We start from the raw sequence: 21,064 nt of genomic DNA on the forward strand, positions 1-21,064 counted from the left end.
TCAGCTCTTTTCTTGACTGTGCCAAGGAAAAATAGTGTGCTGTTTTCTTCAGTTGTTCAGCACTGCAGTACATGGTGTTGTTTATGTTGGGCTGTATCATCAGTGATCGTGCGCTGCAAATGGAGCGATGTGTAGAGTATTATGCAGAACTCTCCCAGATTGAAAACGCCATCTCACCAAATGCTGTTTCCAACTCTCCATCACTTACAGTTTTGAGGAAATAAGACTAAACGCCCTCAGTAAAGGAGCTGAGCGTTGCTATTGACATGCTTGCACATGGGAAAGGCCCCGGAGGAGATGGCATTCCTGCTGAAGTCATTCAGGCTGGATAACATGCCTTAATCAAGCCACTCCACGAACTGCTAAGTTTGTGCTGGGAACAAGGAATGGTCCCCCAGGAATTGAAAAACTCCAACATAGTTACAATTTATAAAAAATAAAGGCGACCGCTGTGATTGTAACAATTATAGAGAGACCTCACTGCTTAGCACAGTTAGAAAGGCTTTTGCTAGAGTATTACTAAAGCGATTACAGATTCTTGGCAGAACGTGTTTATCCAGAGTCGCAGTGTTGCTTTAGGGCAGGTAGATCTACAACATATAAAATTTTCTCTTTGCGGCAGCTAGAGGAGAAGAGCAGCGAACAAAAGCAGCCCCTCTTCATAGCATTTATTGATTTGACCAAGACTTTTGACCTTGTTAGCAGAAGCGATCTGTTTGCTGTACTAGAGAGAATCGGCTGTCCAAATAAGTTAAGGAAACTAGTGTCCGCTTTTCATGAAAATATGCAGGGCACTGTAGAGTTTGAAAGTTCATCCTCCAGGTTATTCTCCATCAAAAGCGGTGTGAAACAGAATGTGTACTGGCTCCAACACTATTTGGCATCTTCTTAAACTAGCGCTTTTAAATCCATGGAAGACGGAATATATATCCATATAGATCCGATGAAAGGCTTTTTAACCTGGCAAGTCTTAAAGCCAAAACGAAAAGACGTCGTATCTTGATTAGGGACCTGCAGTTCACCGATGACGCGGCACTCGTATCTCATTCACAAGGAGGTCTACAGAAGCTAGTGAACGCCTTGGCAGCTGCTTGTCAAGAGTTTAGCCTTACAAGAAGTCTCTCCAAGACCGAAATCCTGGCACAAGATGTCGCAGAAATACCTGTGATGCATATTGGGAACCACACCCTTTCGATAGTGCAGGAATTTACCTACTTTGGTTCAACAATTGCCAGTAACCTAGATTTAGACATCGAGCTGACAAAAAGAATATGAAAAGCTACTACAGCATTGGCAAAACTTTCCAAGCGCGTCTGGGAAAATGTTAAATTGACCGTAGGAACCAAAACCCTAGTCTACAATGCCTGTGTTGTGAGCACTCTTCTTTATGGCAGTGAAAGCTGGTCAACATACATGTATCAAGAGCACAGATTGAATATTTTCCACTTGCGCTGCCTGAGACGCATAATGCGCATCTCTTGGAGGGACCATGTCTCCAATCAGGAAGTTTTGAGATTGGCCAACAGCATGTATGCTCTCCTGACACAAAGAAGACTACGCTGGCTCGGACATGTCACCAACATGCCAGATGGTAGAATCCCGAAAGATATCTTATATGCTGAGCTTGTGGAGGGAGTCAGACCCAAGGGCCGCCCAAGACTAACATATAGATATAGAGATGTCTGCAAGCGAGGTCATCTGTTTATGTGGCCCACAGTTAAGGAGGATGTCATGTGGCCATCACAATGACCAACTGCCTTTACTTTCCCCAGGTGGACTTAGGGGTGCACAAAGATCCTTAAATTAAAAATCCAAGTATATAGGGAAATATATTCTACATTATTTAGAGATATTGTAAATTTTTTAGTTCTTCTCCTTAGATAAGCCTTGTTAATTTATTTTTGGTAAAGTGTTATTTTTTATTTTTCTTGTTTAAATTTTACTTCTTATGTATGTTTACGGATACCATTCAATGGCATTTTTGCAGATTTACTTCATTTATTAGACCTACAATCCAACTTTATGGACGAATGTGTCTTAAGTGTAACTATTGTTTTGTTTTTTCTCTTTATGTGAATGTTAATGTTATGTGTTGTTATGTAGGGCTCCTGTCGGCCGATCCTCAGTTTTTATAACTTTTATTACTAACTTAAGACCTGCAGTTGCACAACAAAAAAACACCAATTAGCTACATGAAATTATGTGAAAACCAATCTGTATGTCCCAAGCTGTGGCAATGGATGTCAAATATAGCTGTGTCCACTTTATCTATGCAGCATATGTGAGAAAAACACTTGTTAGCCAATCAGGGGCAAAGATCAAGTAACTAATGTGCCAACTAGTGACCCACTTCAACGCCACCTCACTACATTATAATATCATAATGTTTTCTTTGAGAAACCAATAAGATGATGAATATTCTATTATTATTATTCTAAAATTAAATGGCATTGACCCTGAAATTTATAAATGTTATATGTTGCTGTTGTTGTTGTGTTTTTTTTTTTGGGGGGGGGGCTATGAGTTTTTTTTATATATAACATTTGTGAGTAGAAATTCTGTCTGATTCATTTATATGGCTCCTTCTGTCTCAAAAGATAATGGATGCACCCAGATGAGTCACCAGTTTTGGTTTCATCTTAACAGAACAGAATCTGGTGTGACAAATCAAGCCAATTCTGGAGTGTCAGAGTTTGCAACAGTTTGTGCATATATATATATATTGCGCTATTTAGAGTCCCTTTTCTGTAACTCAGTCACCCAATTCTTTTTGTAACATTTTAGTATTTTGTGTAATATTTGTAAATTATTTTATGTATTATTTTTTTAAAACATGACACATGGATCTAAATGTAAATAAAAATTAAAAAAACAATAACGAGCAACATTTTCAAATTTTTATTTCCATTTTCAACTACTTCAGCAGCTACAAAGATTCCTACTTTTTTGGTACAAATGATGCTATTCTATTATCACAAATAAGTTCTACTAATTAAAAAAATATATTATGTTGGTTTACTTCAGATATTCAAAGTATATTTTCTTGTAAATAACATGTACAAAATATAAATATTGTAAGTTAGAAAAGCAAAAAAAGTTAAATGAAGAGCAAACAAACAAAAAGTCAAATATATTGTGTGTATATTATTCTTTTAAATAAAAGTCTTCCTCAGTTTTAAGAAAAAAAAAAGATTAAATACATAAAAATAAAAATCGTACATTGTTATCCTTCATTCACAGATCTAACAATCCAGTTTTAAGCCTTTTTTTTTAAATAAATAAATAATAAAAATATTTTATGTAAATTTTACATTTGATTGTCATCTGTAATAAATAAAAAGCAAAATATTTATTAAATTGGCATTACTAAAAAAAAAATGAAATGCTTCAGATTGTATTTCTAGCAGAGACAGTTGAGAAAAAAAAATATCCAGATAGATTTGTATAGGCAAAAATATTTAGATGAGTAAAAAAAAATATGTAAAATAATTTTTGAAATATAAACTGAAAATTTAATACTGTTTTATTTACATTAATAAAAATTTCTTTGATCACAGTAGTTAAATGATGAATATACAAAATCATGCATACCATTACATGTCTATGTGTATTCCACTTTTTTTCATATAAAAATATCTCTAAACTAAAGGGTTTGTTAATAAACTTTTTTTTTCATGATGAAGCACCTAGCTAATGTTTAAATTATCAATGAAAAATGTGATTTTTTTTTAATGTAACCTATTAAAGTAAAAAAAATGTACAGCATTCAGAATTTTTTTTTCTACTTAACCTTTTGATAATAACAACCCCCAAATAAGTGTGAAGAATCCTATAATTAATACCATAATAATGTGATAAAATCTTATAATAAAAATATTATAATATAATAATAAAATTATCAACTAACAGAAATTAAAACATCGCTGTCATGACATAGATCATTAAAAAATACCAGATGTGAAATTCATTTGATTATAACAAAAAGTATCATTGAAAAATAAATCCAAATTGCTGCCTATCTAGAACAAAAATTTTTTTTTATCATAGCAAGCTGTTAGAATCATAAAGGCAGGCCAAGCTCATATTTGGTCTTGTTATCTTGTTCTCATGTGCAAACTTTAAAAAAAATACTGGAACTTAAAAAAATAAATATATATTAATTAGAAAAATTGTTATTTAAATAATTTTTTTAAAAAGTGCTTTTTAAACTATAAGGGAGTCACTTACCATTTCTTTACTTTCATTAAAAATATACACCAGCACGGATTCTTGCTAACCTAAGTTCTAGCTCTAAGTCATCAAGTGAGCTATTATAACTTCTATAAAGTCTGGAAAGACGTCGAGCTCTGGCTCGTTCCAGCTCCTACAATCAATTAAAAATGTTTGTTTAGAAACAAAAATATTGAGTCATCTCTTGTTTAAATTTATTTATAAATATTATCCTGGTTTGTGTACATATAACAATCTGTAATACTATATGCAATAAAAGGATCCTACAGAAATTACAAAAAAATATTTAGTTCTTAAAGGTGCATGGTAATTCTATGCAGGATTTCATACTTTGTAATAAAATATATATATATACCGGTATATATAAGTCACTAATAAAATATTTTAAGTGAATAATATTTATAAAATAGACATTTTTGTGAATTTGTTGTTCCCTTAAATGATTACTCACTGAACAATAGATTCCAAAGAAAAAAAAATCTACACATACTTAATAGAGGAGTCAAATAGAACATAAAATGTGATAAAACCCATTCTTCCAGTACAATATTTACATACTAACCCATTCTGCTAGTCTCTCATAATAACTTGGTGTGAATGGTCTAGAATAAGCAGAGTCACCATATCTTTCTTTAAAGGTGCTTCTGTACAAGATGGGGCTCACAGAGCGTGCACGAGGAGAAACATATGATGGTTTTAGTGACGTTAGTTCTTCAACTTCTTGGTCTAATATTATAAAAGTAGAAATTTAAATAGATTTTAAAATAATAAAGGCAAAGGGAGGTAGAACTATAATAAAAATGCAAAATATCACAGAGAAAAGTTACTATATTAATTTTTTTCAAAGAGATTTAATTTTATATTTATTGATAAACTATAATAATTGCAAAATATAGATTAAAATGATTAATTTTTTTACCAGTGTCATCATCAAGCTTTGATGAATAGTAAGGTTTAAAAACTGGCAATGGCTCTTCAAATGGTTCTCGAATCACCTAAAATTTGGATATGTTTGTAATGTTAATAGCTTATTAAGCAATTACAATCTACAATAGTAAATTTTTTTTTTTAAATAAATAGTTTCAATCTTTTAAGAAAAATCAAATTGCAACTAAACAATTTTTTCATACACTACTTATCACCTGATTTACAATTGAAATGTTGCAAAACAAAGTATATTTAATAGAAACATCACAAAAAAAATCAGCAAAGAAAGTTATCTTACTTTAGATAAGCGATAATTGGCTTTGGTGGCTGTATTTAAATCATCATCAAGTCCTTAAAAAAATTTTACATAATTATTGGCATCTGCTAAAACAAAAGAGACATAAAAAGTACAATAAAATCTGTTTCAAAAAGTACTAGTCTACATTATACACATATAGCAAGAACAAAAACAAAGTATCCTACTAGGCCTACTACTATTAGGTCTGTATGGTGAAGCACTACGCTTTGGTTTACTCTGGGCTGTCTTGTCTGTTACCCCTCCAGGGGTGCGCCCTATTAAATCCTCTGTCAACTGTGGTAGAGACAAAATTTGAATTAATTTATTCTTGATTTACCAAAGACTTTTATTCACATTTTTTAAGTCATACTAATTCATGAGATTTCAGCCATGAATAAACTATCATTGCCCAAGATAGAATTTTAAGAAAAAGTGATGGTAATGACAGAATTGTGACAGTTGAAGTCTTGCACAAGGTGTCACAACACAGGCACTGGCAGTGGATAAAAGTTATTTTAAATAAGACTCACATTCTTAGTGAAGACTCTTCTTTAACAGACGACACAAAGGACAATGTCAGAAAATAGTTTTTAAAATGAAATTTTAAAATCCAAGTGATTTATCAGAATTAAAATACCAGGCTTAACGAGAGAGTGAAGTGTTTACATAACATGGCACACTGTAAAAAGCTCCAAAGTTAACACATCAGTTAAATGTCAACACATGTAGGATATATTATTTATTATTTAGATGTTCCTTAAATTTTCTCAAATCCCAGTGGAACTCTAAGGTAAGCTTTTTAACAGAATAGATTGATGCAATTTCAAAAATTAAATACCAGTAAATAAACAAAATTAATAGACTCTGTGATGTTTGTTACAACAAACTTTGACTAAACCAATTCTTAATATACAGACCATCATCAACAGATGTCTGAGAAATATCTTTAAAATACGCTGATATGACAAAATAGAAAACACCAATCTGTGGGAGATAATTGGACAGAAAAAATACCAACAACAGAGCTAAACAGACATTAGAGTGGAATCCCCAGGACACAAGACATAGAGGAAGAACAAAAAGAATGTAGTGACGCAGTGTAGTAGATAAAGCCTTAAAGATTGGAAAGAGCTGGGAAGCCATTAAAAAAACTAGCAAGAGACAGTGAAGAGTGGCTTGTTTTTACTGAGGTCCTATGTTCCATGAGAACACAAAGGAAAGATGATGATGAATTCTTAAAGTCAGCAATATATATGGCTACATATACATGTTATAGAATGTTGTTGCTTTGTTTTTAATCATGTATTTACAAACTTTTAAATACATTTAAAAAATAATATGAGAACTTTTAATTTAAGCTCAAGTTCTATAGAAAACTAAAAAAAATATTTAGATTTTTTATCCTTAATATGATAAGTTAGTTGTTTATTAATTATTAATATGATGGTTGAAGTCAATTGTAGAACAGCTAAGTTCATCTTGTGTATCATTTTACATACTGGCCAGTACAATATATATATATAATTGGATGCTGTTTTTTTTTCTATATTGTTGGCATCTTTCAGTCATAGAATGACTATGGTTTACATTCATGTCTATATATAAACATGTTATGGTGGCAGTAACTTTTTTGTTTAGCATGCTTTTCTTCCAGAGATGATGCCAATGCTTTGCTTTTTCACCATCCAAAGCTTTCTTAATCTCTCTCCACAGTGCGATCTAGGCGTATGTCTTCCCAGTAGTCAACATAAAAGTTCATGGCTTTTGTAACATGTGCTTGACTTGGTCTTCCTACTGTTTGTGTTAGCTATTAAATAGGTTTACTTTTTTTAAATTGAAAAATATAGATGCTTGCTTTTGTTGAAAATACAAATTTAATCAAATGAAGAATAAAATAAGAAAAAAAAACAAGAAACATTTGTAACGATTGTTTAAATTTAAGTATAAGAAAAAAAAATTAACACAAATATAGCCACTGGCAAACAACAACGAAATAAATGCTTACTTGCTGTGAAGCATTGTTATTTATACAGTATCCCTATATTAAATAAAATATTTTGATAATAATAATAAAAATATATTTTATAAAATATTTGTTTAATTTAATAAGACGCTTTCTAAACCCATTAGCTTTAAAATATCAAACTCACCTTTCTAACTACAAATGGAGGCCTAGTGTCAATTGTGTCCTCAAGATTTACATCTGCTGTCTTGCGCCTTACAGGAGACTGAGACCTAGAATGAAAAAGGTAGCTAACTGTGGGCATTGAATAATGAGGAGGACAGTAATCCTCCCCATCATTCTTTCTCCAGTCTTTCAGCCTTGACATTGGCATCACTTCTTCAGAGCAGACTTCATGAACATTCGGCTGAGCTTGACAACAAATGCTGTATACAAGTGTAGCAATAAGTCAAAGTTTATTTCAGGTATAGAGACTTCTGTAATAATTTTTTTTAATTTAAACTTTACATACTGGTATTTTACCCTTTTAGAATTCAATATTTTTGTTTAAAATACTATTTATGCAATTAAAAAATGAATAGACTCTGCTCTATTATTTTAAAGATCTTGTAAAATATAAAGCCCAAAATTAGTTGGTACAGTATTGTTTTTTTGAAATTACAACCAAACATATTAGATAAATTGGAAAAAAAGAAGACTTCAATTTGATTAATACCAATATTTAACAAAATTAATAGATTGCACAATAAAGCATCAGAACATTTAAAATAAGTTACATATGACTCATACCTACTTTGAAGTATTGCATCTGGCATTGAAAAAAAAAGGAAATAATCAGTTACATAAATATTCCAATGTTCAAATATTCCACCAGTGAAGATAAGATAACATAGATGACAATATTGGTTTAAAATTTTACAAATGGATGTCCTATCTATTATATAAGGTCTAAATAATATATTTACAATTTAGATAGTTCTTATTACCTCGCTCTTGAAGAGGGCTGTCTTCTTGTCTTTTGTCGTGATTGCTAAAGTTAAATAAACAATATATATACATATATATATTTCTATGACTTTTTTTTAAAACTTCATGTAATTTAAACTATAATTCAATAAGTTAAATTATCACTTATTCACATATTCATGTACTGGGTACTTGTATAAAAGTAAGAGATGATGAACTAGTGGGTTTTTAAATAGAACAGTTTTAGTACGCTGAATTTTTTTTTTTTAATTAATTTAACTGTCATATAAATACAACAAAAATTATCCATATTAGTATGCAATGTACTAGTAATGCTACTTATAGCTTGAAAGTAATTTTGATCAGATCATTTTTATATGTAAAAAAATTAACCATACGATTATTTTAGTCTGTCATGATTTTTGTCCTTTCATGGCTGACAAGTAACATTTCAAAGGATATTATATTGAAATTTATTTTGAAATATGACAATATACATATAACAATATACACATAATGCAACATATTTGTATATTAGGAGGTGGAGTGGCTGAGTGGTAAAGTGCTTGGCTTCCAAACCAGGGAAACCAGGTTCAAATCCAGGTGATGACTAGGATTTTTATTTTGGGATCTTTAGGGCACCTCTGAGTCCACCTGACATAAGTTGGAGAAAAGTAACAGTGGTTGGTCATTGTACTGACCACATGACACACCATTTAAGCATGGTCTACAAAAAAAACAGATGAGCTTTACATCCTCTGCCATATAGATCTCTAAGTCTGAAAGGGGGAACTTTTCTATATTATTATTTATGACTCAGTGTTTATTGTAAAGCAATTGATACTTTAAATTTATTATTACTATAAAATTTGTTATTTACCCTTTCCATTTCTAGTGCATCATCCAAAGCATCAAGTTCAGGAGAAATTGATTCTTTTATAACTGTCTTTGTTGAAAACTCTAATTTCGGAGATATTCCCTGTTATGGTAAAATTATATAGTAAATGTATACAAAGTTTCTATTCATAGTAATAGACCTAGTGTTAAATATATTTAAATTTTCTAAAGTGAAATATAAATATTTTTTACAGTTAACTCTTGATAGTGTGACTTTTCCAAACGTTAACTGTAATTCAAAGAATTTAACCATATATATCAAGAACATTCTATTTAAGATATAATAAGATATTCTCTTAAATTTTAAAGAGTATAAAATAAGCAACAAATGAGAAAGAAAAAAAGAATTTTGTCAAATCTGTGATATTCTCTCAATTTAAGGGTTTTTCTCTTTGTGTGGTCTTCAATAGATTTCAAAAAATTTTCTATTTTCTTCCTATTTTTCTTAATGTCATCAACTGTTGGTCACCCGATGCCATAAATCAAAGAAGTAATAGTGGGAGTTTCACCATGGTCATACCTCTTAATAATTTTTCAGGAAGAGATAATATTTTATGCTTATGTTTACCAATTTGGCTCTCCATCATAAAAAATGTAACAAAACTACAACACTGAAAAGTAAATCTGGTAAACTGTCATCAAGTAATCACAGAAAGACACTTAAAAATGTATCCCCACTTAACACAGCAAGAAAACAATGAAAAGAGGCAAGACATTAAAGTTGCAACATTCAGGTACACCTGATGAATGCATAGTTGCTGCATAAGGTAACGTTACAGATTATGAAGTGTTAGACTATCAATATCTTTGACAATAAGCTAAATAATGTCAAGGACACTAAATTGCACTTCAAAATTGCCAGCTAAATAAAAGGGTACAAAAAAGAAGAGCCTAAAAAATTTGAATCTGGAGTGTCAAAAAGTGCACAAAAATTATCATGTAACTTTTTAAAAAAACACTTTTTTTATTTTGTACACCAGATACACCAAAAAGCTTGCTATTTATAGTTTTTCTGCCATGTATGAAAATCTCCAATATACTTAATCTGCTTCAAAATACTCAAAATATAATAGGTATACAATTCATCAAGAGTGAACCACAGATGTGCAGCAAATATATCACCTGCCAAAGCATTTGCAAAATTAGATATTAGGATTGATAAACCAATAAATGTGAACATTCTTGTTTTTACTCACAGGGAAAGCAATAGTTCTGCACATCAGAATTTCCCTCTCATGAGCTGAATATGATGGTGCAAGGGTAGGATATGGGTAAAGAAAGTCACGGGCATTTGTTGAGTAGGATGCCAGACGAATAGCACCATCTGTATACTCAGATAGTTGGACAAGCTCAAAAATGACCAATTCATCTGCAAAAAAAATAAATTTGTGTAGTAGAAGTAGCAACTTGAAATCCCCAATGATAGTCCTTATATTTATTGATTTCTAATGTGATTAAATGTTTCCGAAAAAGGTTTAAAGGTTTTGGTACTTTTAAGTCTATAGTTTGAAACAAAAAAAAGTATAAGATACCTTCCAACATTTCAGCCACATGTCCAGGATCTACAGCAGTGTAATATGTCTGGATAAGAAATTTATTATTTTCATTAAGTAATTCAGGAATATTTAGAATGACTTCTGTTAAGATTTGTACAAAGAATAAATCATATTTACCTTCTCAAACTGAAATTTTTCATGCACCAGAAGAGGGAAAATAGAAGTAAGCAGCCTAGTATTTCTGTACTGGTTGAACAAAGATATGCTAAGGTATACATCTTCTTTACTAGGCAACCAAACACCTGGAGCAGATAACTGCATTTAAGAAATGTAAAAAAAAAAAATTACATATATGCATTGACAATATTTATTTTTGAAAGTTAATAAGTTGTGAAGAAGGAGCATAATCATTGTCCTCCTTCATCCTGGCTCTATGCAAGCCTTTTCCATTTAATTTTTATATTAAAAAAAAAATTATCGAAACCCCCCCTCCCAGTGAGTTAACAAAATATAAAGAAATATGTTTTACCACCTTGCTACATTAGTTATTGTGAAAATGTGGAATTGTAATTTAAAACCAATTAAGTTATCAAGTTATGGGAACTGCAAAGAAGAAGATAGTAATAAAATAATCTTAAATGACAGAATCATACTTAATGTTGCCTTTGATGATCTACCTTTTCACTTCAATACCTGTCTAATAAGTAGTTTTGTTTAATACTTGTTCCATTGTTGTGGATTTTTTAATTTTTTCAATCTATCTAGTTCTTTATATAATATTATTAGATATGGTATTATTTTCTCTTCTATTAAATGAAGTAATCTGCAGACAGTTTATGGTTGTTTCAAAATTAAAGCAATCAGGTAAGTCTTTAGTGAAGACTTATACTTGCAGCTTTAGAATGTTCTGTGTATTATTTTTATTAGTGTTATGATTACTGTGGATCCTGCCATATCGGAAATCCTGAACCTATTAATATAGTGGATCAACATCCACCTTCTGGCATGAAACTCTGTTGTTCAGTGCAGAGCATCATAGCAAATATTGAAGGATAGTAGTAAAGTTCCCCTTTCAGACCTTGTGATCTATAGGGCAGAGATGAATTTAAGGTCATCTGTTTCTTTGGCCAACAGTTAATGAGCAGGGTGTCATGTGGCCAGCACAACGGCCAACTGTTTTTACTTTCCCCAACTAAAGTCAGGTACTGTACCCATTAGAGTTGGGTGGACTCAAGGGGGGGGGGGGGGCCTAAAAATCCCTAAATTCAAAATCTCAGTTTTCACAGAGAATCAAACACAGGACCCCAGGTTCAGAAGCCAAGCGCTTAGCCACTCAGCCACCACACCTCTACAGCTCCAAATAGCAATGCATTAATATGCGTAATGAAAGTTGCTAAGTTTGCAAATGTTTCAAAATATGCATACTATGTAAATTTAATTTTAAAATGCAGATACAAGAGGCACAAATTAATATAAACTAATGTAGTGTCAAAGAAATTATTCCTGAAACAAGCAATGAAGTACTAAGTCTTAACCCTGAGAAGAAAAAACACTGCATTAGTGATGAAGCATGGAAATTAATCAAAGAGAGGAAATGCGCTAAACAGGCAGTTAAGTTGAGTTAACCTAGCAAAAACACAAAAAAACGCAAGCAACAATCCAAACAAGACTACAAAGCAGTTTCACAAAAAGTCACCAAAATGCTCAGACAAGACAAACAATCATTTTACAATAATCTCGCTGAACAGGCAGAAGAAGCAGCAGGTAAAGGAGATATAAAACAACTGTACAAGCCCTCCAAACTTCTTAGTACCAAAAAGGCTAATTGCAATGTTTCAGTCCAAGACAAATAGACCCAAACCACTAAATCCACCAGATCTAAATGTAGGACCAACACTAGACATAAACATGGAAGAAATAACAAAAGAAGAAATAAGGAATGCACTCAAACAAATGAAGACACGTAAAGCAGCTGGAATTGACAACATACCACCCGAAGTCGTAAAAGAAGGAGGAAGTGAAATAGTTGACCAACTGCACAAACTATTCAACAAAATTTGGTTAACAGAAACACCTCCCGGTGAGTGGAAAAAAAGGCTTGCTAATAAAAATACCAAAGAGTGGAGATCTACCACAATGTGAGAAATGGCGAGGCATCACTTTGTTGTCAGTACCAAGCAAGATTTTCAGCAGAATCCTGCTTAACAGAATAAAGGGAGCATGTGATGAACACCTAAGGGAAGAACAGGCCAAATTCAGAAAAGGGAGATCTTGTGCTGACCAAATAGCAACACTCAGAATAATTGTAGAACAATGTGTCAAATGGCAATCTCCTCTTTATGCAACATTTGTCAACTTTAAAAAGGCCTTTGATAGTATCGACAGAGAATCTATCTGGACAGTAATGAGACATTACGGGATCACAAATAAAATAATAACAATAATCAAAAACCTTTATGATGGTTTCAACTGCCAAGTAGCCCACTGTGGCAAGCTGTCAGAGGAATCTCCAGTCACAACAGGAGTCAAACAGGGATGTCTTCTTTCACCACTCCTGTTCCTTCTAGTATTGGATTGGGTCACAAAAGAAGCCTACTCTAATTCAGGGAAAGGAATCCAATGGATTCTCACACAAAAGCTGGAAGATCTTGAATTCGCTGATGACATAGCCTTATTATCACACAGACTACAGGATACATGATATGCAACAAAAGGTCACAGCTTTAAGTGAAGTAGAAAAAAAGAGTAGGCCTCAAAATAAACCACCAAAAAACAAAAGTACTTAAAGTAAACAACAAACAAATTGGAGACATAGTACTGGATTCTCAGACCATAGACTAAGTTGATAATTTTATACACCTTGGGAGTGTAGTCAGTGTATCAGGTGGAAAGATAAAGACATTAAACATCGTATAAATCTAGCGTGTCATACATTTACACAGCTAAAACAAACCTGGAAATCTCCTCACATCTCAAACAAGACCAAAATAACAATCTTTAACTTTAATGTCAAGGTTTCCCAACTGTATAGTTCTGAAACATGGAGAACTGAAGCGACAACAAAAAAAAAGTACAGACCTTCATCAAAAGATGCCTGAGAATAATCCTAAAAATACACTGGTATGACAAAGTAGAAAACACCAAACTGTGGGAGATGAGTGGGCAGAAAAATATAGAGGTTCAGATCTTAGAGAGGAAGTGGAGATGGATTGGTCACACCCTTAGAGAAGATACTGACAGCAGAGCTAGGCAGGCCATAGAGTGGAACCCCCAGGGAACAAGACGTAGAGGAAGACCAAAAAGAACATGGCGATGCAGTATACTAGAGGAAACCCAGAGGACCGAAAAAAGTTGGGAAGCCATAAAACAAAACTAGCAAGAGACCGTGGAGAGTGGCGTGTTTTTGCTGAGGCCCTATGTTTCACAAGGAACTCAATAGAATGATGATGAATGTAGTGTCAAGAATGGTGGTTAAAAAGAGAAATAAGTAATATGAATAAGTGGTGTGAGTATTAAAATTTTAGTAGTCAATTTGTTCAAATGTGTTCATTTCAGATAATCTATTAGACCTATTAGTTGAGTTTACAAAGTCATGGCCAATATTTGATGTGCTGATGCAGAACTGTCCAGTAAGAGGTGCAGCTATGGATTCCAATGTGATGGCAGATTACATTTGGTATTGTCACAGACTCCTTTGAGATTCACTGTGACATGAAATGATTTAGTAGTTACTTGTTTATCTCATGCCTTTTGCACAGAAAAGCTATTGGTCTAATACTGACCATGAAGTGAAAACCTCGGTAGTTTTTTGGTCCTTGTAGAGTAAGGATGCATAGCATATATGTATTTTGTAGAGAACAATGAGTTTGCTCTGACATGAAGTTGTGATTTAATTATATTTTATGATGTCGATATTTGTGCCTTTTTGGCTGGATTAGCCAAAATGTGTTTACTCAATAAACTTATTGTCTGCTATCAAGTGTCTTCATTCACTGTATTTAGTGCATTGTGTTCATTGCATGAGTAATAAGTTCTGAGGGACATTCGCGTTAGAAGAAGCAAAGACACACCAAGAGAGACGTGTACAATACTATACAAGAAAACTACACACTCATGAAACCCACCAACAGTTGTGTTACAGGTAGGAGGTAGCAGGGATAATTCAATGCTGAGATGATAATTTTCAGTTCATCTGCTGCTTTCTGTGGAAGATCCTGCCCTTGATCCAGCCTCTTGACTTGTTTTTATTATTGTAACAGTGGTTTCAATATAAGTATTATTTCTTGGCTCAGGTTTGTATAGTATTCTTTATGCATGCAGTTCAAAGGTTAAGTAATTCTTCATGTATCAAAAGTCACAATGCTGGCTATAGGGGCCCTATCTAGCATTTTGGCCTTTTGAATTACGGATCTGATTACTGCCATAAAACTATTATTGTTGAAAATATTATTGCTAAATGGCACTGCATCAACAGAGTACTATTAATATAATTAATTTTGCATGGTTTTAGATGCTGCATGCACTTAGTTTTCATATTTTTATGCAATTCTTTGGTATAAAAAGTATAAGAAATATAAAGTCCATGTCCATGATGTAAAATTTGATGCTGACTCTAGCTGACTGCCTATTGCCATTTTATATAATGATTGCCAAATACTGAAATGGCTGACCATTTCACATATTAAATGGTCAATGTGAAGCATAATTAAGCATTTCCATAGCCTCAATATGGCAGCACTTAACAAGAAATTAACTAGATATAGATTGTAGATCTATAACTTTAGATCTTATCTTATATAATACAGACGTTGCTTCAAAAAAGATTACGTCCTACGCATCATGCATTTAGTCATGCATATTAACCAATGACCTAAATTATACTAAGTCACTGGTTTTTCTGGCTAGCTCAGGCAACCCATTCCATGCTCTAATAGCACTAGGGAAGACGGAGTATTACTATTAGTACAAATTTGTCCTAGTATATGGAACAAGGAATGTGCCTTTATCTTTGTGTCTTTATGAGTATTTTTTATCAGATTTTTTTTTTGGTATTTGAAGATTATGTTTCAGTTTTTTTATGCATAAGTGCTATTTTACTTTTGAGTCTTCTATCCTGAAGGCTTTCTAAATTTAGTGATTTTACTAAAGGTGTTACTCTAGTCTAGTCAAATTTGAATATTCATTTGTTATGACCATAATATTCATTTGAATCAGTTTAAGTTATTAAATTTAGACCATATTCCTATTTTAATAGACTTGTAGCTTACTAGTTTGCCAAAAATTCTTTTTAGAAAAAGTCAACTTTAACATCACTCAATTATAACTCTTAATCTTAAATAAGACTTAAACTAGACTCTTTGTTGTGTAAAAGTAGTCTAAAAAGACTAAAGATAATTTACAATTCTATAGTTCAACAATTTATTAAATTGTATTTCTTTATTTATTTTTTATCAGCGGGCTTTTAAAACGAACAAGACTAAACTTGTTTTTAACAAAGTTTCAAACAAATCAATATAGAATTATATTAGATTACTAGTTTTAACTCATAAGGTCGTGTTTTAAGATTTATTGATAACTCACAATGAAAAAAAAAGGTTACAAACAGCCTATATCTAAGTCTTACTGCATGGATTTGTAAATCAACAACACATCTCAAAGCCCGTCGTGGCATTTCAAAGCGTCAGTGCCAAAGTAGCGCTTTAAAAGTAATGAAGAAGTGAGAGCACGGAATTAACCTGTAGTTGTGTGTAGATCTAAATACTTGCTCGTTGCAAGGGACGCATACAATTTAGGGAGGTCTCATTATTATGAGTTAAACCTACTAATGAGCCAAGCTTTTCGTACGCTTATAGAAGATTGAGAATGAGTGCAGTATTTCAATTATAAAATTATATTACAAAGCAGTTCGAAAGACACTTTACTATTTCGATTAGTAGATCTAGATGTACTTATGATTTGTTTTGTTAGTATTGTTACATTGTATCACAATTTTAGGTCTACAAGTCTAGATCTAGGTCATCTAGGTCCACTTCCGCTAGGGAAAAGCAATGTTTACTTGTGAGATCTAGAATCTAGGTTAGATCTAGATCTATTTATTAAACTTGTTAAATCTAAATCTCTAGGTCTAAGTTGTGATATAGCTTGATCTAAATAAAGTAGAAGCCAATAATTAATATGGATGACTATGAATCAGTTCAAAAAGGAGGTTTAAAATTAAAAGGCGTGTCTACTCACAGTGGAAAAAAGTAAGTTTAATAAAGTTAGTTACAGTTAGTACATCTACTTCATCTAGATTATTCTAGATCTAATTAAAATTAAATATTATAATTTATAAATTAAATAAATATTGTAACTAACTAGGGCAGGCACTCAACGAAAGGCAAGTCGCAACAGTAAACGATGTATTTATTTATATATTAGATCTATAAGCATCAACAAATAGTAATAGTTACTAGTTAGACTTGGACTTCTTCACAGGGAGTAATATGTCTTAAGTTCTAAAAGTATGAGTCCTACTTCATACCAGAACACAGAACAGACCCCTGACACTTTGACACACTTCCCAGTGTCGTTCCAGGTCTCCCAAACAGTTTCCTAGTATCACACAGGACAGCACTCAGCACCAGACTGTTCAGACTCCATGACTTTTAGCCTGATCACAACAGTCCTTCTTCCTGTCTAAACATGTCTTCCACTGGTCACTCCTTTTGTTGAATGGCGCTCTGATGCGCACCATCAGTGTGGCTCGGGAGCGGAGTTACAACATTGCCCCCTTCTCAGCTCTGTTCGTCCCAAACAGATTTAGGTGCCCTACAGGGTAGTGGATGTTGGTCAGTGCAGGTGGAGGTCGGTCTGTGGGAGCCATAGACAGCAGTGCTAAGCATGGTACCCATTGATTCATTTGACTTGCTCATAGTGGTATTCATAACAGGTACAGCAATAGCTTCAGTCACAAAGCAGACTTCTTCTCTTTCTTCCACCGTGTCGACCCTCTGATTGATCAGTTCGTCAATGTTGGTGATACTCTCCTCCATAGCATGTATGCGTTGGTTCATAGCTAATAACTCGGTTTTGATTACCGATTCCATGACATCTATCTTGTCATTGGCATTTCCTAGCCAGCCATGAGTTCAACTGTTCTCGCATAGACCCAATATTTTCGAGCACAGCTCCCATCTGTTCTTGCTGAAAACCCATCTTTTCAAGTACAGCTGCCATCTGTTGTTGCATATCTTCCATATCTGGTTCGACTTCAAACAGGTAGGTCTCGGGATCCTCCCCTTCATCAACCAGGTTCTGTCGAAGACTGGCTCTCATCTTTCTTTTGGCACAGAAGATCCTCAGCTCCCTGGCTCAGAGCTCCTCTTTTAACTGTTTACAGCTAAGTTCATCTAGCTTCCTAAGCATTGTCATTCTTTCCTTTCGCTGAGCTGCCCAAATCCCACTTCGACCCCAATATTAATATTAGAATTTATTAGATCTATAATTTATATTCATTTAATATTATATAATTATAACTAGATAGATCTAGATCTAATAAATTTAAATTAGTTTACTAAGTAAGAGTAAAGTAAAACTTCAAGATCTAGCTAGATCTAGATCTAAACTATATAAGAATAAAATCTTTGTCTTAGATTTTTACTATCGTCTATATTGTCTATACCGGTATATGATAATATATCTAAATCCAAGGGAACATTCAGCTCTATTAGATCTATGTAGGATGTTTATTATTTTTTTTAAGTCTAGTAAGGTCTGTAATCTACAACACAATCATTAGATAACGAAATGACTAAAGTGTCACTCACTTTGTACAGTTGTGATTTGTATAGTCTATGACAGAGATTCAATTGGCTCACCTTATTATTACTAAAACTTCTTTATTTAAAAGTTTACTAAAGGACTGCTCGCACTATATTGCTACTGGGCATGCCCCTTTTTTCTTCAGTTGTGACCCATGTTGCTTCCTTTTCCTTGTAAAGGCAAAGTTCATGATGCCAAACTCAAGAGGTGTGGAATTTTTTATTTTTTTTACCTTCCGGTAATGAAGGAGAAGGGTCATGGGCTTAGGGCTATTTTTAAGTCTGATGACTGATCAGCTGAAAGAGACTTTTATAAAAAAAAATTGTCATATAGACACATAAGGAAGCACATGTGTTATATAAAATATGTTGTGCTTTGAGTCTGAAGTTATTTATTAGATCTAATTTATCCGAGATTTGAAACCAGGACATCTTGGTTCAGAAGCCAGGTGCTTTACTACTCAGCTACCAAACCCCTAGATAAGAACTCTTATTGAAATTCAAACTCACACCCTTTTGCTACTAGTTTATTTTGTAAAATCATATTTATAATAACATTGAACACATTGTCTACTATAACTACTATAACTTTAATGCTCACACTACTTATTCATCTTATTTCTCTTCTCAATTCTTGACGGGCACGACATGGCCTAAATTGTGCTCAAACACTCAATTCTTGACGCTACATTAGTTTAGATCAATATCTTTGTCTTCTTTTCAATACTTTTTTAAAATTAAATTTACGAATTATGCATATTTTAAAACATTTGCAAAAATATCTCATTAAATTTAAAATTAAGTAACCTTTAATAAAGAATATTTTATTCCTTATCCCCACAGGAAGAAAAAGTCTGACAAAGAAAAAAAGAAAATAGAAGAACGCTTAGCAGTAACAAATAAAGAGGAAAAAGAAGCATCAATAACCAGGCCAACCAAAACAAAAGCTGAACTTGCATTTGAAAGAGCTAAGAAAAAAAAAGTAAGTTTTAAACTTGAAATTACAGTTGTTAAGATCAAAAAGCTAATAAGCATTACAAATTTTATTTTAAGGAATTTATTAAACCTTCTTTTTTTTTTTTTCTCAGAGTGCACAGCAGATACTAGAGAGAGCTTCTAAAAGTCATAAAGAAAGAATAATGGTAATGCTTTTTCAAATAAAGATTTAGAATTTAAGGGTGGTGCTTACAATTTTAAAACATACCGGTATATACAGTAGAACGTTAACACACTTATTAATTTCTGTTCCCTTCACTTCTTAGTCTTTAGAAGTAATTCTGATTTAGAAAGTAATTCTTTAGCTCAGATGTCAACTCGTTGGGGTATATGTGATGCTTAACCTGGCTTACATAAATTTATATTCTGTCTTTTTTTTTAAATTATTTTTATTTTATTTTTTTGCACTAGAAAGGGCTTGCACTATTGTTTATTTCTTTCTAGCCAAAAAATTAGAGAAAAAAAAAAAGACCACCTTTGATTATCAGTTAATCCTTTTATTTTGTTACTGATTGGCTGTGTTCATTTTGTAATTGTCACAGCTTTAATGTTGCTCAAAATATCTTTAAAGGATATAATGTTCATAGTCATCTATTAAATATCTAGGTGTTTATTTGCATAGTTAAGTTGGGATCTGACCTACTTTTTTCCATTATGACAATTTTAAAAGTATATAAGATTTTTTTGCCCTTAAAAAGTTTTAAAAATGTAATCTCAAATCTTTATATTTTTACTACCGACAGCTAGAATTTCAATTTTAATATATTGTTCCTTTTATTTATACTTACTTAATTAAAGATAAACATGTATGTATGTATTAATTAATGGTTGTTTTTTTTTTATTGTACAAAAACAGGATTTCAACCAGCAATTAGACAACCTAACAGAACACTTTGACATACCTAAAGTTAGCTGGACTAAATAATTTGTGTCTTTTGTGTTGTACATAAAATTGGCTTTTTCTGTGTAAATAATTGCATTATGTATGAATTCTCTCATATAATTAATAAAATGTTGTACACTATAATAAAGACCTTTTTTTTTTGTTTGATTGTTTTTCTGTATTTTAAAAATATTGTTAAATGCTTAATTCTCAAAACAATATGATAATATGCTGTGTTATGTTTATGGTGCCCAGTGCTATAAAAAATCTTCACCTGTTCAAATCCACTTCAGCTAGAGTAGCCAATATTTTTTCTAAATGAAGATATTAAATATGTTTACTACTTGATCTGAATACCTGGTTCTAGCTATATATATCTATCAAAGCCATATTGGTCATTTCGTTCAAGAAAACATCATACTTTTATAATATAATGAACCTCTTTTCTGAGACTTGTATGTTCATATTTTGATTTAAATATACCTTTTCATATAATTATCTTTGAAAAGAGAATGAATATAGAGGCTTCAGATACTTTTAAGTTATCTCAGTGAGGTCAAAAATTATGTTTGAAAGTCAAAACGGAGATTAGTGATCTTAATTTTT

The 21,064-nt window shown here is 32.3% G+C and overlaps 2 protein-coding genes across 5 annotated transcripts in view; one reads left to right on the forward strand and one right to left on the reverse strand.

Annotated features, from left to right (window-relative positions):
- Window positions 1-20,606, forward strand: part of LOC106064735 (protein FAM32A-like) — a 23,888-nt gene extending 3,282 nt beyond the window's left edge. Inside the window, exons 2-5 of one of the 2 annotated variants that reach the window (XM_056030904.1) lie at window positions 16,861-17,022; window positions 19,423-19,561; window positions 19,668-19,721; window positions 20,432-20,606. In XM_056030904.1, coding sequence (XP_055886879.1) covers window positions 16,952-17,022; window positions 19,423-19,561; window positions 19,668-19,721; window positions 20,432-20,500 — 333 coding nt within the window. In that variant the 5' untranslated portion in view covers window positions 16,861-16,951 and the 3' untranslated portion in view covers window positions 20,501-20,606. Of the gene's footprint in view, window positions 1-16,798; window positions 17,023-19,422; window positions 19,562-19,667; window positions 19,722-20,431 lie in introns of those variants that run through there. The other variant, XM_013223348.2, reaches the window with a different exon arrangement.
- LOC106064715 (spermatogenesis associated 6-like protein) lies at window positions 2,884-16,569 on the reverse strand. 3 transcript variants are annotated; one of them, XM_056030902.1, is made up of 13 exons: window positions 16,401-16,569; window positions 10,955-11,092; window positions 10,814-10,862; window positions 10,478-10,650; window positions 9,265-9,363; window positions 8,405-8,448; window positions 7,606-7,690; window positions 5,650-5,749; window positions 5,456-5,508; window positions 5,150-5,225; window positions 4,793-4,956; window positions 4,228-4,363; window positions 2,884-4,136 (listed from the first exon to the last, which is right to left on the reverse strand). In XM_056030902.1, exons 1-12 carry the CDS (start codon window positions 16,446-16,448, stop codon window positions 4,244-4,246), a joined length of 1,149 nt encoding a protein of 382 aa, XP_055886877.1. In that variant the 5' UTR covers window positions 16,449-16,569; the 3' UTR covers window positions 2,884-4,136; window positions 4,228-4,243. The 3 variants fall into 3 exon arrangements, with proteins under 3 accessions (XP_055886877.1, XP_055886876.1, XP_055886875.1); XM_056030901.1 differs by having other exon boundaries at window positions 2,884-4,116; window positions 5,641-5,749; window positions 16,401-16,568; XM_056030900.1 differs by having other exon boundaries at window positions 5,641-5,749; window positions 16,401-16,566.
- Window positions 20,607-21,064: the final 458 nt, after the last annotated feature.

Source organism: Biomphalaria glabrata, chromosome 5, assembly GCF_947242115.1.
Source record: "Biomphalaria glabrata chromosome 5, xgBioGlab47.1, whole genome shotgun sequence".
In the NCBI taxonomy this organism is placed as follows: domain Eukaryota; kingdom Metazoa; phylum Mollusca; class Gastropoda; family Planorbidae; genus Biomphalaria; species Biomphalaria glabrata.

Bases quoted from the DNA above. Each gene is read 5' to 3' on its own strand.
- LOC106064715 (XM_056030901.1), bottom strand. From the start codon at position 16,448: ATGCCACGACGGGCTTTGAGATGTGTTGTTGATTTACAAATCCATGCA. The intron at 5,509-5,640 runs GTAGGATACTTT...AATTTTTTTAAG, and splicing joins ACCTAATAGTAGTAGGCCTA to GACTTGATGATGATTTAAAT. The intron at 4,364-4,792 runs GTTAGTATGTAA...AATTGATTGTAG, and splicing joins ATGAGAGACTAGCAGAATGG to GAGCTGGAACGAGCCAGAGC.